Here is a 16,809-nt window from a genome sequence, read left to right on the forward strand (position 1 = left end):
GCCCGTCACACTCAGCCTGCTGAGAAAATATAAAACGCCCTTTAACTGGGTTTCAGTCAGACAGCGAGTCCTTATGCTAAGTTAAGCTAAGCTAATCGTCTGCAGCTTCATATTCAACAGATACGTCTCATCCGACTCTTATTATACATTACAGTGCTCCTTTTGTTTTATAAATAGATGTACAAAAACTATGATAACATGTTTCTAGAGTGACATTAAATGATATATACTGTGATAGATATTCCTCGTGTGCTCGTGCTGCAGACGCACAAACAGAAACAATTGAAATAAGATTTACATTTGTATTCCTGAGTAGAACTGTGAGACTATTGCATCCAGAGAACATGAAAACAGGTGAGAGCTGGGACGTGTGTGAGAGGAATCTGAAAGCAGAAGTGTGTGTGTGTGTGTGTGTGCGTGTGTCTGCTTCCACATCTATCTACCTTTGATCTCGCAGGCTGAACCTGAAGGGGAACATTTGGATGAGGTTACTGGTAATGCTGGTTGGGAGAGAAGAGAGAAGCTGGAGAAAGATGATGGAGCGTGTGTGAGAGGAAATAAAGAGGAAGAGAGGAGGGGGACGAGGAGGGAGGTGGCACACACACACACACACACAGATAATATTTTATTAATTAATTGCTTACCTTAATTTTTCTGATTCCTCTTTGATTTCCTCTGAAACAGAAAGCAGAGCGTCAGTGAGGAGCTTTGGGGATGTAATAGTGGCGTGTTTCACTAACGACACCGTGGGGAGCAGCGCAGGCAGCTCAGAGGACTATTTATGTTCTGTAGAACATTTCTCTCAGAACTACGAGCTCGTCTCAGGATCCACTGCAGTCTGCTGTATAATAACAACGCTTCTATTTCTCAATTCTCAGAGACTTCAAGATCAAATAATATAAAAAAAAAAGAAAAAGAATACAGTACATAAAGAAAAAATGTAATAAATAAATTAAATGTTTTCGGAGCCTCGTGTGTGCGACACTTATCGCTGCACCTGTAGTCTCCATATTATAAAGTTACAGCAGGACACAGACACACACACACAGATACACACAGACACACAGACACACACACACAGATACACACAGACACACACACACAGACACGCACACACAGACACACACACACAGACACACACACACAGATACACACAGACACACAGACACACACACACAGATACACACAGACAGACAGACACACACACACACACACACACACACACACACACAAGATTTGAACGGTGAAACCATGGCAACGGCGGGTGGTGCTGATGCTGAGGAAGTAAAGGTTCATATACGAGCCGGAGGCTCCTGGGACCGGAGGACACGTCCATCTGGGGGACACCACACAGTGTGTACAGACACAACAAGACAAAGTTACTAAATCAACTCCTGAAAAAGACACATAAATAATCAGTGCAGGAAAAAACAATGTTTCTGCACATTTGTATCATCTTAGCCACAATATAATCTGAAGTAAAGCTGCAATGGATGTTTATAAAAGTCTTTCAGCATCGCCTCGTCACGTCCGAAAATAACACTGGACCAAAACTTCATACGCACAGAAACCTCTGGATACGTCACTGGAAGAAGTAAAGTTAGAAAACACTAAGTCGATAAGTGCCCAGTTCTAAAGCAGCTGTAAAACAAAATATCTCCAAACTCCTCAGATATTTCTGCTGTTCAGCCTGTTGTCACTTATTGACCTGATTAAAGACTCGACCTCTCAGCCGTTACTAAATACAGCGCACCTTCAAGACGCCACGCTCCGTGCCCTGGTGAGTCCCAGAGAACAGCAGCAGGATAGAAATATTATAATATAAATAATGAGATCAGGTGAATATCAACACACTAGAAGAAAACATGTAAATATGTTTTATTATATGTCTTTTATTCTTATTAAAAACACTTTTCTAAGAAGTCAAACTCTTCAGGGAATCGACTGATATCTTATAACCTGATTTAAAGAAGCAGATAACTTTACATCCTGATACCCAGGCTGGATTCTGCTGCATCATCCCATCGAGATGCTGCTTTAAAACAAACACTGCTGCCTTCTCCAGCCCCAGAGAGGAAGAGGATGTATATTCAAGTTATTACACAGATACATTAGAGGAGCTGCAGCACAGAGCTCAGCAGAGTCAGCAGCGTCCTCACAGTCAGTGAGCATTAATGTGGAGACTGTTGTTTAACACTTATATTTAGTTCCTTTCATCAATCGACAGACGAGTCAAACCTTCCTCTTCTGTGCCAGCGAGATCTTTTAGAGCTGCATGTGGCAAGAACGTGCTGAAAGCATTCGTATCATGATATCGAGTTAAATGAGGAACTGTTGCAGATTAAACCTTTAATATAATGACACACACACACATGGGGAAATGAAACATTAACCTCGGCTTCTGTTTTGAACCCTGACATGGAAAATGAGTCAGTGCTGCCAACCATAACGGAATTAATGATGAATCACAGGAACTTATCTCCATGTTTGGTGAAGACGAGACACACACACACACACACACACACACACACACACACACACACGCACACGGAGATCAGTCTGAGACTTATTAAAGCAAGCGACACGACACGCTAAAACATTATTTATCTTCCAGAACTCGTCTTCTGTCAGACGAGAGAAAACCTCAACATCCAGAGTTTATTTACTGACTGTGTGTTTGTAGATTTCACATTTCAGAAAGCTTGTAATATAAAAAGTAATTGTGTTAATGTGAGTAATGAAGTGGGGAAGTTTCAGTGTAATATAAGTTACACGTTTGACTCTCTTCACCTGCAGTCTCGTCGGTCCCTCAGCACAACAAACTGTCATGTGACACCAACACGACGACGCCTTCTGTGAAAAATACATGAGATGATGACATCGAGACAAAAGCTTCAGCACCTCCGCCCGAAGTCAGCTCACGCAAAACAACCAAATGCCACCTCTGAAAGCTACAGTGTTGCACCTACATGGGAAACATTAGCATGGTGCACGTGTGAGGAGCACTTTGTATGAAGACCGAGGGTGCAGCTTCAGGGAGTGTCACGATAAACGCAGCATCACACTCCCTGAAGTAGACAGGTTTCTGCAGAGCTTTATATAATGCATGTTTCAAAGGGGCTTATCAATGATCCCTTCAATCACACTTACACTGATCATGGCTTAGATACCAAGTGCACAGTGGTGGAGGCAGCCTCTTACAAAGCAAAAGTGCAGCTGGGACAGATAACGCTGATGAATCAGCAAGAGAAGTATGTGGGAACCCTGAGCCGAAGATTAGAAGCAGGATTGTGGCAGGTTTACTTCAAATACCTCCAACGTCTGGAGGAAGATGCGAGCCGGGTGCAAGAGGAATGTGCTCCCTCGTGCAGCAACTACAACCAAACCCCTGGAGTGTTTACATCCCAGCGCTCCAAACGTGAGTTCATGTATCCGTGTGGCTAAAAGATGCACATTTATTAAACCTTCAATGAATAAACACTAAGAGAGAATACAACTATCGAGGGTGAAGCTACAACACACGAGCGTCTCACTGCAGACACAGCAGCAGCTCCTGTGTGACGACTGCTCGCCTCGTCAGTACCATGCACGCTGCTCGCAGGTCACATCTCCTCCCTGGGTGGGTTTGTGCAAAAGCACATGAAGAACGCCATAACAAGAAGTCGCCTGCATCACAGCTATAGCGTGTTGTGAAGAGTCTGCTTGGTAGAATACCTGTGGAGAGTGTAGAGTGTGACTCTGTTGGATTTGCATATTTGGCCGAGGCACAAACAAATACAGAAGTCCAAATGGTGTTTTCAAGCAGCTGCAGCTCTGCAGAGCGTCTGCTGACGTGCACACAGAAGCAGAGGGACCATTATTTCAAGCCAAGGGGCTCGATGTGGACACTTTATTCTAAATACCCGGCTGCTGTGTGTTTGTTCATGCAGCCCTGCAGTTCTCTTGAAAAGCTGTGACAGGAAAACCTTTTTGGTTTTTAAAGTGCACAAAGAGGAACAGATGGAGTGAAAACATGTTGCAATAAACTAAGGAATCCTGCAGATTCATGCCTTCATCAACTTTATACCTTATCAGTTAGAAAAGGATGTAAAACAATATCTCTAACCAACATCTTACAAAAGAGCTGACCCACTCAATAGATATGAATGTATCCTCATATAACAGTTACTTATCTTAAGAAAAGTTATTTTGTCAAGTTCAGGTGTTCACACATGACCTCATTACATTACTACATTTACACACAGACTTCAGCAAATAAAAATACTGTAGTTTGTAAAGCGTCTCATTAAAACTGAAACACTTTGTGTTGGTATAAGTACGAACAATGAGGAGCCCGGGGGCCCCCCCCCCCCCCCCCCCCACACACACACACACACACACACACACACACCCGTTTGATCAACACTAATTCAATAAGTAGACGTTCTGGCGGCAAGAAGTTCACACACAGAACCACAATCAAACACACACACACGCATTTAATGCACATGCAAACACACCAAGAAACCTCATGAGAGATCTAACATTTTATAAATTAAAACACAGCAGAGCATGCACAGAGCAGGACCTGCACACAGAGCAGGACCTGCACACACACACACACACACACACACACACACACACACACACACACACACACACGGAGGGACAGAGATAAACAGAGCGCTCTCTGGAGACGCTCTGCAGTACGTCACAAGGCCGGCAGCGAGCAGAGAAAGCCGGGACAAGGACGAGGCTGGCGTCCAAAACAAACCTGCTGTATAAACTCGCCTCTCGCCAGCTCCAAGGTTTGTGTCCACACACTGCATGTGTGTGTGCGTGCGTGTGTGCGTGTGTGTGTTCATATTACAAGGCTACTAGAGAGCAATAGTATGCAAGGTCTCATTTTAACACTGTAGTGAGACATGTTTGGGTTATTTGTGCCTGTGGCCTTTTGTATTAAAAGAAAGACAGAAAGACAGACAGAGAGACAGAGAGACAGACAGGAAGAGGATTTCAAAGCCTAATCACTTCCTGCCCACAGACTTCTGCCTAATGGGCTTCCAAAAGCACAGACAGAGGAGAGGTGAGAGGTCGTCTCCTGACTCCATCACCTGAGTGAGGAGCTGGAGACATAAGAGCATCCCGCAGCACCATTTACATTTCAAAGAGTTGAGAGCTCATCCGCATCTGGCATGGATCCCACGGTTGGCTCGAACCACCCAGTATGCAGCGATGTGCTAAAATTCAATCCAGTGCCCGATTGCTTCCCCTTCAGTGAAACACAGTGACTGTCTCAGATATGGACCACTGACTGTGCAGAGAGAAGAAAGCGGAGGAGACGAGAAACACACCCTCAGGTCTCAGATGGACATCAACTGAGGCTTTACGATGCTGCAAGACGTAAAGTTTTATCTCCATCTGGAGTCCAGCGTTGACCCCATTATCCAGAACATTATTACATCTCTGGTGTATTTATTAATCAAGCAACAGCCTTGTGAGAACAGACTGTGATGAGGCCGTAGGCGTCCAGAGGCGTGATAACACACTGTAGCTTTATGAATCCATGTGTAGGTGTGCAGCTCCACCTCCTCCCAAACAGAGATAAACACAGGCAGCTGCGACCACCGTGGAGAGCCTGAGAAAAACAAGACCCCTGACATTTCTATTGTCCAGGCTGAAGGGAAAGGTTGCACATCAGTAATTACATTTGGAGGGGAAGGAGGAAACACTGGCAGAGGTTGTCTGGGCTACCTAATCATGTATGTGTGTGTGTGTGTGTGTGTGTGTGTGTGTGTGTGTGTGTGTGTGTGTGTGTGTGTGTGTGTGTGTGTGTGTGTGTGTGTGTGTGTGTGTGTGTGTGTGTGTGTGTCCAAACAACCCCCTCACTTGCACTTGCATAAGCTTGTGTCTCACTCTCATGGCTGAATCAAGGCTTTTGTTTTTTTGCCAGAAAGTCCCAGAAACCTCCAGCAGGCTTCGGCTGCTCAGCTGTTGTTTTGTAATTAAAATTAATTCATCTTTAATAGCTCCGCTGCTGACTCATGGGTTGTTGTTATTATTGTATAATGATAATAGCCGGTCAATGGGAGAGAAATATGTGAACTAAATCCTGCAGCTCCTTCACAGAGCTCCTTCTGTGGCCAAGGCATACCAAAGACCAAGACAAAATCTCAAGGCACATCTGTGTTCATATCCGGGCAAAATACCCTCTATAACTGTGTTTCACAAAACTTTTTTCAGACCAGGGACCACTTAACCAATAAAGAAACACTCACAGACCACCTAACTCCCCAAATATCCAAAAACAATAGGGGGGGGGGAGCTCCATGTGAGGGGGTGGAAACACTGAAGTAAACTACAAACCTTGTGTATAGTTAAATGCAGTAGGGCTAATTGTTTCAAAATCCCACGGCACACCGGGATTTGTCTCATGGCACACCGTTTGAGAACACTGCAATTCATTCACACGTGTTCACCGACACGACTAATAAAGTTATCTGAGGACTGAAGTGTTATTGTGCGTTACATATTTTAAAAGAGGATTAAATCAAAACACTTTTAAAGGTTTAATTCTGTATGTGGGTTTGTGGGAAAAGGGAAAAAAAACTTTAGGTCAACGTTTCATGAATTCCCACATTAGCTTTGGTTATGTAACGTTTAGCGGTTTAAAGCTGCTTCACAACAGGGCTGCAAGAAAACATTGATACACTCGAGTATCAGGATATTATCGATTCTTAAAAACACGACACATCACAATACATCGACTTCATCGTTAACACACAGCTCACAACATTCAACCCTCAGGGACCCCATCAGGCTGGTAAATGTGTACTCCACTCTTCAGAGACCCCATCAAGTTGGTAAATGTGTGTTCCACTCTTCAGGGACCCCATCATGCTGGTAAATGTGTAATGTGTACTCCACCCTTCAGGGACCCCATCAGGCTGGTAAATGTGTATTCCACTGGGGAAGTACTTGTGTCCTGGACGTTACTTTTTGTGCAGGTTATTTAAAGAGCAGCCGAGTCATCAGCAACATCAATGTGCCAGAAATAACAGAAGTCAGAAGTCAGCACCCTTCAGTAAGCGCAGCAGATATCAGCAGGTGAATCCAGGACAGGAAGTGAAGCAGAGTCACAAAGTGAAGCTCACACAGACGGGACCGAGCAACAGCTAACGTCACGGTTAAAGCGATATTAGGAACTATCTGAAGTTACTTTCCCCGAGAGCTGCAACGATAAGTCCAATAATTGATTAGCGGAAAAATTCTGCAACTATTTTGATAATTGATTAATCGTTAAGATGTAATTTTCCTCCTTTTCTCTGTTTTAGATCATATTAAAGAATATCTTTGCAGACCTACACCAAACAAATAACCGACTGCCAGCAAACAAGTCAAATACTTCAAAGATTTATTTTACTTTGCAGTTCCTGATTTCTGCGTTGTCGTTACCTTCTTTAAACTTTCCTTAGATAAACACAAACTAAAGATACAAGACGGATAATACAGATAAATAAAAGCACCGCCAGATGAAACTGAGAGGGACGGGAGGTTTTCATTCGTCTCATCTGTTTCCAGTATAATTAATTCATCACCTGTCAGAGGTAACCTGAAGAGGCATCAGTGTAGAGGAAGAATGTTTTATGCATGTGGAGGAAAATAAAAACAGAAGTTGTAAGTTCGGACCCGTCTCGTCCGTATAGATAAAAGGATTATTTCTGCACTGGCCTGCTGACGACCCCCCCACTCATTATGTGGACGTCTACCTTCGGGGAACACGCAGTGTAAGTGTCCACACTTAGTCTGGAGGGGAGAGGAGACAGAAAGCAGGCACCTTCAGGGCGACGTAGCAAGAGGTGGAACAATCTGTCTGCACTTCTAACACACGTAGCACGAGAGATGAAACGGCAAAATCACGATTATAGAGCAAAATGACTGCTCGCCACTGATATACTTTTAAGAATTCTACACACACACACACACACACACAGTATATGTGAACAGTGGAACAACTAGATCCATTTACAGCAAAACTGACAAAGATAAAATATTTCCGTCAGCTGCCGTCTCTTCCCTCGTCCACACGTCTCGTCCCAACGCCTGCCACTCATCAGCCGCTCACCTGCTGCACGGATATCTGAATTAAACTGCACGCTGTGTTCACACATTTCTGTGGGGAAATGAAGGATTCTGGGTAAAAGGTTGTCAGGGGCACAAATCAGCTTCCATCATTGTGAAGGAGAGCAAACGTCCGAGGCTCGTCCTGTTCTGGGTCTTTAGGGAGTAGAGGTAAAAACCTTAATTAACAGACGGGATCATTTATAGCCGGTGCTTATCGAGGGGGAGCATGTGGCGACTGTGGTGCGGCTTATCACAGAGGAGCATGTGTTCCCATCCCTAATGATCAGACGTTTGTCACATCGGCTCCTCCGCCAGCTTTACCCCCGCTACACAAAGGTGCAGGTTGTGGCCTGTGGTGCAGCAGCAGATTATAATCTGTTCAATTAGTCTGTGTTCACTTTTATTCAACGTGCTTTTGACCTCCGATGGGAAAATGTTTTGTCTTTACCTGAAGGTTTGTTCTAAATTTACAGTGAAGCAAACATCCCACAGATGAGAAGGAAATTAAACGAGTTGAGATGTTGATGATTAATTGATAATAATTTCTAAGCCTTTGGTTATTAATGAGTACATATCATAATGGGGCAGAAGATCAACTGAGGAAATTGCTTAAAATCTGCATCTTTATTTCCTTCTCTGCAAAGACAAACACGCAGCAATATGACTTAAAGTGATGGAACACATATAATATATAGAACCTAATATCTTCTAACTAGAGGTTTTGTTAATGGATTGAAAGCATACGGTTTGGAGCTTCAGTATCAGCGCAAAGATGCTCAACAACATCACAACTTTCTTAAAGAAGAAAAACACAATGTGGATTAAATTAGAGGAGAAAGAGACTAATGAATAAATTAAAAGAAACTAACTCTGCCAAGAGTCAGCGGACCACATCAGTACAGCTGCCAGCTCCTGGTTTATTATAATTTATTTTCTAATATTCTCACCATGTTGCAAAAACACTCAGATTTAATGAATGTCAGAGCAGCAGGAACAAACCTTCAATATCTCCGAGCAAGCTGACACAACGATAACGCTGCTCACAACACGAGTTACACACTGCTCACACACACAAATATTAAACAAAGACTTTCCCAGCGGATCATCCAGACAAGCTTCTTTACCTGCTGAGTGCGACACTAACGGGATGTAACTGAAAGAGCTTTTAGAAAGCCATGAGAGGCCGAACTTTCTCTCAAGAGTTGTTGAACTAAACCAGGACCAAAACAGTTAAATGATGGATTTCGTCACCATCTTTGTTTTTTGGAAGCAGCAGTGACACAGAGGGTGGAGCCGAGTACAACACAAGCCTGGACCAGACACAGCGAGACAACGCAAACACAATGTTACAACTAACTTTCATGAAGTGAAAACACAAACTGTGAAAGATGTACAACACCCAAACCAGCAACACCATGGTAACGACCTGTCAATCACAGGTAGCCCCGCCCTAAAGCAGTCGCTGCTTCATACTCTAATGGGAAATGAACATCATGTGTAGAAGAAGAAGAAACATTTTCTCATAGACTTCTATACAATCTGACTTATTAACAACCAGAGGAGTCTCCTGCTGCTGGATGTTACAGAGGAGTCTCCTCCTGCTGGATGTTACAGAGGAGTCTCCTCCTGCTGGATGTTACAGAGGAGTCTCCTCCTGCTGGATGTTACAGAGGAGTCTCCTGCTGGATGTTACAGAGGAGTCTCCTCCTGCTGGATGTTACAGAGGAGTCTCCTGCTGGAAGTTACAGAGGAGTCTCCTCCTGCTGGATGTTACAGAGGAGTCTCCTGCTGCTGGATGTTACAGAGGAGTCTCCTGCTGGATGTTACAGAGGAGTCTCCTGCTGCTGGATGTTACAGAGGAGTCTCCTCCTGCTGGATGTTACAGAGGAGTCTCCTCCTGCTGGATGTTACAGAGGAGTCTCCTGCTGGATGTTACAGAGGAGTCTCCTCCTGCTGGATGTTACAGAGGAGTCTCCTGCTGCTGGATGTTACAGAGGAGTCTCCTGCTGCTGGATGTTACAGAGGAGTCTCCTCCTGCTGGATGTTACAGAGGAGTCTCCTGCTGCTGGATGTTACAGAGGAGTCTCCTCCTGCTGGATGTTACAGAGGAGTCTCCTCCTGCTGGATGTCACAGAGGAGTCTCCTCCTGCTGGATGTCACAGAGGAGTCTTCTCCTGCTGGATGTCACAGAGGAGTCTCCTCCTGCTGGATGTTATAGAGGAGTCTCCTCCTGCTGGATGTCACAGAGGAGTCTCCTCCTGCTGGATGTTACAGAGGAGTCTCCTGCTGGATGTTACAGAGGAGTCTCCTCCTGCTGGATGTTACAGAGGAGTCTCCTCCTGCTGGATGTTACAGAGGAGTCTCCTGCTGCTGGATGTTACAGAGGAGTCTCCTGCTGGATGTTACAGAGGAGTCTCCTCCTGCTGGATGTTACAGAGGAGTCTCCTCCTGCTGGATGTTACAGAGGAGTCTCCTGCTGCTGGATGTTACAGAGGAGTCTCCTGCTGCTGGATGTTACAGAGGAGTCTCCTCCTGCTGGATGTTACAGAGGAGTCTCCTCCTGCTGGATGTTACAGAGGAGTCTCCTGCTGCTGAATGTTACAGAGGAGTCTCCTGCTGCTGGATGTTACAGAGGAGTCTCCTGCTGGATGTTACAGAGGAGTCTCCTGCTGGATGTTACAGAGGAGTCTCCTGCTGCTGGATGTTACAGAGGAGTCTCCTCCTGCTGGATGTTACAGAGGAGTCTCCTGCTGGATGTTACAGAGGAGTCTCCTGCTGCTGGATGTTACAGAGGAGTCTCCTCCTGCTGGATGTTACAGAGGAGTCTCCTCCTGCTGGATGTTACAGAGGAGTCTCCTCCTGCTGGATGTCACAGAGGAGTCTCCTCCTGCTGGATGTCACAGAGGAGTCTCCTCCTGCTGGATGTTATAGAGGAGTCTCCTCCTGCTGGATGTCACAGAGGAGTCTCCTCCTGCTGGATGTTACAGAGGAGTCTCCTGCTGCTGGATGTTACAGAGGAGTCTCCTACTGTATGTTACAGAGGAGTCTCCTCCTGCTGGATGTTACAGAGGAGTCTCCTCCTGCTGGATGTCACAGAGGAGTCTCCTCCTAATGGATGTTACAGAGGAGTCTCCTCCTAATGGATGTTATAGAGGAGTCTCCTCCTGCTGGATGTCACAGAGGAGTCTCCTCCTAATGGATGTTACAGAGGCTGCAGCTTTAAGACTCTTCTGCATTGGCTTCTCTTTGCAGACACTTAGCAGATATAAGTATCCAGTAAATCATTTGTCTTTAGTGATCAGTACAACAAAGCCTCAGACAGAGTGCAGTTCTCTTTGTGTCTGCCTCCAGAACAGAATCCATCAGGTAACGAAGACTTAATGGAAGAATGACGAGTGGCTGTGACCTGCAGTATGCAGCTGACCTGCAGATCACGCAGCGAGAGATAATGAGCAAAGTGCTCAGCAGGACTCGACTCATCAGTGACTCTCAGCCGGGACACACGGGACACACACTCTTAGCGTGGGAGCTCGTGTAGCTTGATTCAGCTCTTTACGCTCACAGTAGGACTTTCTACGGCTACAGTGAAGCCGTGTGAACTTCTCATGTCAGACGACAGGTTGGGGTTAACAGCAATGAGAACATCCACTAAACCAACATCAGTGAACTGACATATTTTATGGATATTTCATATTATATTCACTGCATAACGATAACAGCTGACAAACTGCACAGTTAACACAAACAGTGACGCAATAACTGCAGGAGGTTTGAGTTGAACGAGCGATTTGGATGAATTCTGAGCAGATTATTTCCAGTTATCTTTAGGAACTTTTAATACAACTCTCTGTCTGTATCTATTTCTTTACATTTTAAACAATCATTACTTATACTATACCATACATTTGACTTTTTATTGCAGGACTTTCGTTTAGCAGAGAGGTTATCATCCTGTTTATATCTATATCCTGAGATAAAAACCAACTGTACGTTCTTCATTTCATCTTTAAAGCAGTCTTACTACCCTAAACTCAAGAAGGACTTGTGACCCCTGTGAAGCTTTGGCAACCCCCGGTGAGGGTCGAGACCCCCGGGTTGGGAACCAGTGCATGAAGTCAGTGTCATGTGAAGCTGGCAATACGTGACAACAATGAGCCGAAGCCTCTGTGCTGCTGAGAGGTGATAGACAGATACAGCCTGAGGGACTTTGATATTTTGAGATAACTGTCGGTCTAACCGTGTGTCAGAATGATCCTCAAAGAAGCCGACGGTGCGATCCGGAAGATAATGAGACGCCGCACCGCTGCAGTTCAGAGCATGCGAGACATTCAGAGTCTTTTTGGGGGAAATGTGAGCAAGGAGGAGGGTGGACTGTCTGGGAAACAACGTTTAGCCAACGCATTAAAACCTGCAGCGTCTAAATCTACACGAGTCAAACTTTTAAAATCACGATTTGATTACAAAGTGATTCTGGATTCAGGACATGGAGCAGCTGATTCCAGATCTCCTACAGTCCGCTGTGTGTTAATACAGGAGGTGTGTGAAGTGATGCATGAGAGCAGAGTACAGTGTGAATAAGACTATAATACTGATAATAATGTAAACACAATGCAAAGCTGAGACAAAGGAAACATTTATTAAAGCTAAACTTGCACAAAAAACACTTTTTACTAAAAGTTTTTAGTATTTCTTCAGCGACGTGAAGAACAACAAGTTGAAGTTGTACCAAAACAAAACGCTGCCTGTTTCATAAAGACAACTGGAAGGTGTAATGTTGGTGTTTTCAGTGATTTGTCTTCAACTTGCTGTGCACGATATCTAGCTTCCTTTGCAGCTATAGTAAATATGATCAAAGCAAAGTAAAAATACCATCTTGTGTTATACAAGGAACAATTCAAACAATGCGTCGCTCTGTGACACGGGCACTCTCTGAGACGTCTCACGCTGGAGGGGATTATGTAAGTCAGTATACTGGGTCACCCAGTCGGTCTGATACTGTACCACTGCTACACCATCATGTTTGCACCGTCTCTTCTTCTCTGACCTGAAGGGACCCACCGGCTGTGTGACTAACTCTGCTTTCTAACGGGATAGTACGCTTAAATATAATTCAGTGTTAACGGCTGAATGTTAATCAGCATTGAGACAAACTGTAGTGGTGATGTCATCTGCAGGGGAATATGGAGCTGCTCCAATAAACAGTGAATAATGTGAGTGAGGCTATACGACGTGATGGTTTATTATCTGTGGCTGTTTTACTGTCTGTAGTTCAATAACACATACATTACTAATTCACTGACGATGCACACAGAGTCACCTGCGAGCGTCTTTGTGATCTGATTCCCCAGAGAAGAAACAATCGTCACATTCACAGACCCAACAGACTTCATCTCTGTACATCGTATTCTCTTTTTATACTATGAACATTTGCACATTCCTGCACAAAACTACAACTTCTAACTAAACTAAAAACTGTTTTCCTTTTTAATTATGAAGTATGTTTCTTTCATGTACATATTTTAATAGTATTTTTTTTATTGTATTTCCTTCTATTCTAAATGTATGTTTCTTGATTTGCTTTTATTTGTTATTTCTCTTTCTGGGTTTATGTTCTGCACCAGTACACCAAAACTAAAGAATTGTATGTGAGAACCTACTGATAATAAACTGATATATTATAGTACATCTGAAATACTGACTCCACTGATCATTAGAGAAGCATTATGCAAATGAAAATTGTATTTGTCCTTAATGCTGGAGAGATCCTGAGGCTTTCAGCGAAGGCTAACCTCCTGCACTCAACAGTTTGTTGTGTTGCTCTGCACACTATCAAGTGGGGGAAGGAATATCTAGTGTGTGTAGGTGGGGTGGTTTTACAAAACATCAGAACAAGCCCAGACAAACATGCTGGTGTATTTCTAACCCTGCACCAGCTGAATGAGCTGGTGAAGGCAGAAACTGTCAGGACAGGCAGCATGTTGGACTCATTGTTTCTTTGGGAGCTTCATGTTACACTCAGGACAAAACCCGGATTGTTCCACGACTCAGATAAAACAAAACAGATTTAAAAAGAAGTCTGGCATGAGAAAAACACATTGTTTATTATAAAAGTACGGTATTATCGGCTCTGTGCATTTCTATTTTTGTCTGAATTCATTTACAAATGTGTATTAATGATCAAAAGTCACCTCAATGACGCGATTCGGTAAATACACCTGCTAACAAATAGTTTCATAAAGCTACCGCGTGTACTTCAACTAAACCCGGATGTTAAGTAATGTTGACTTTCAAAATAAAAGCGACAACAGCTGACGTGGTTTTTAATACTCATGCTATCTGAAGATAAAAGTTAGTTTTCTCTTTAATTATTTCTTAAATATATATATTTAAAATTCACGTTGTTATTTTCATTTATTCTGATCAGTATCACATGTGTTTAAATTGTAATTTTATTTTAAAACCAACCGGAAGTCTTATCTAACTGTTACTAGCTTGACGTTGTTCTAGCACAGTGCTACTGACAGCTGACACTGTCCCGACTTCACATGTAGTTTTACACCATAATAATATTAGTATAGAGTATTCAAGGATTACACTGGGTAGTGCATCATATGTGTAGTCCTAATACAAGATGTAATAAAGGAGGAAGATGTGTTCTACACTCCCTGAGCTGGACGAGCACCGAGCCGTGTGTACCAGGAAGAGACACAAACACTTCACCTTTAGGGTGAAACACGTCCCATCAAGCGTTTACATGAACACATGAACACTGGGCGCGTGTGTGAGCTGCAGTTGTTGCCTGGCTTCACATTGAAGGAGGACAACAACTTTATTTCCTGAGCACAGAGCTCGGCCTGCTCTCACATCGCTACTAGTTTCGCAGCATCGCCCACCCGTCCCTCCTGCACCATTTCCGTGTTTTATACCGAATCATTTCCACGGAGCTACGTCCGTTAAATACGCAGCTTTTGGCTGAATCACAACGCCAGACAACAAGGCAACATTATCAGCCAACATTTAATGAATGGAAACTGCTCCGAGCTGCCAAACGCTGCGACATTGTTGCAGGTTAATAAGTGAAAGGCTGCGTGACGTGTCTAAATCCTGAGAATAAATGTGGAGCTGAAAGAACTTACCCAGCGCCACCTCGCAGGCTTTGCGCAGTTGTGAATGGTGAGCCTTTTTCACCTCCTTGTCGGCCAAGATCTTCTCCAAAGCTCGTGTCAGGAACATGTTTTTCGTCTTTTTGCCCTCAAACATGTCGCACCGCAATTTGGGGCGAGGTGTGTGCCTGGTCCCGGGGGGTAGGGGGGGGGGGGGCTGCAGCCGCCGCGAATATTGATGTATTCCTTTACAAATGTCCGCCGCACAGCCCCGAACAGACAAACATAAATAAACACAGAAGGTGGGGTAAATCCCTCAGACTTCCATTAGCGACCTGCCTCCTGCGCCATGTTGGAGAGAGGAAACGACGTCACGTACGTGTGAGGAGGACGGCCGCAGTGAGGCAGCAGGGAGAGAGAGAGGGGGGGGGGGGGGGAGAGAGGGAGAGAGAGAGGGAGGAGAGAGAGAGAGAGAGAGGGGAGAGAGAGGGACAGAGAGGGGGGGGGGGAAGAGAGAGAGAGGGAGAGAGAGAGGGCGGGGGAGAGAGAGAGAGAGAGGGAGAGAGAGAGGGAGGAGAGAGAGAGAGAGAGAGGGGAGAGAGAGGGACAGAGAGGGGGGGGGGGGGGGGGAAGAGAGAGAGAGGGAGAGAGAGAGGGCGGGGGAGAGAGAGAGAGTTGAGCTCTAGTGCATCAGCCTGAATGTGTTTATTAAAGTCAGAATAATAAACTACATTCATATTTGCATGTTATGAATGAATCAGAGCTTTAGGTTCCTCACAATGGTATTTAAGTGCAGCACTTGTAAATGTAATCAGCACTGTACAGTAAATCTAAATATGTTGTATGAAGAAAATAATAAAAAATGTGCTTTAACGGTTAAATTATTCAAATGTAATGAAGAGTTTGAAATTTAGAATTAGAAAAAAACCTTTTGTGATTCTCAGATGAAAATTTTAAATACATCACGGATGTAAACACACTTTAAAATCGAACTCTCCTCCTCACCCTTAATCATTATTATTTATTAGTGAGTTTGATTTCTTCTGCTTTAATAAATAATATTTAACATCTTATTTAATCACTTCCTGCTCCAGCTAATAATAATAATAATAATAATAATAATAATAATAATACATTTTATTTGTAAAGCGCCTTTCAAAGCTAAAAGCAATCTCAAGGCGCTCCTCTCTGACTGTCTGACTGACTTAGTTTTCTACCTTTTACAGCCGTGAGCAACATTTAGTAAAGTCCGACAGCCTCCAGGAAATGTGTAAGTTTGACAGCTCAGGTCTGTGAAGTCTGACGTGTTCAAACATTCTGGATCCATAAATTAGAGCAGAGCTGCAGGAGTGAAGGGAAAGAGGAGGATGTAGGGAGAGAAGATTTAAAGTGTTTAAAGTGAACTCAGGTCAGTGAGTTTATCAACGAGTAAAATAATGTAAAGTATTATGTGAAATTACTGATGTAAAGAAGAGTCCAGGATCTGTTATATAACAACATTTATTAAAATCTCATATTAAGCACATGAGCAGTCACAAGTAAACATTCTGTCACTGATCCATCACAGACGCTCTGAACGTTTATTATATTTTCTCCGTTTTAC

General features: G+C 43.9%; 1 protein-coding gene across 2 annotated transcripts in view; it reads right to left on the reverse strand.

Moving 5' to 3' along the window:
• The window catches only part of arfgef1 (ADP-ribosylation factor guanine nucleotide-exchange factor 1 (brefeldin A-inhibited)), a 42,689-nt gene extending 27,103 nt beyond the window's left edge, over positions 1-15,586 (reverse strand). Inside the window, exons 1-2 of one of the 2 annotated variants that reach the window (XM_029457917.1) lie at positions 15,240-15,363; positions 645-675 (exon numbers count right to left, since the gene is read on the reverse strand). In XM_029457917.1, the coding sequence (XP_029313777.1) occupies positions 645-675; positions 15,240-15,363 (155 nt within the window). Of the gene's footprint in view, positions 1-644; positions 676-15,239 lie in introns of both variants that reach the window. The other variant, XM_029457918.1, reaches the window with a different exon arrangement.
• Positions 15,587-16,809: the final 1,223 nt, after the last annotated feature.

The sequence above is a fragment of the Cottoperca gobio genome, chromosome 20 (assembly GCF_900634415.1).
Source record: "Cottoperca gobio chromosome 20, fCotGob3.1, whole genome shotgun sequence".
NCBI classification, from domain to species: Eukaryota; Metazoa; Chordata; class Actinopteri; order Perciformes; family Bovichtidae; genus Cottoperca; species Cottoperca gobio.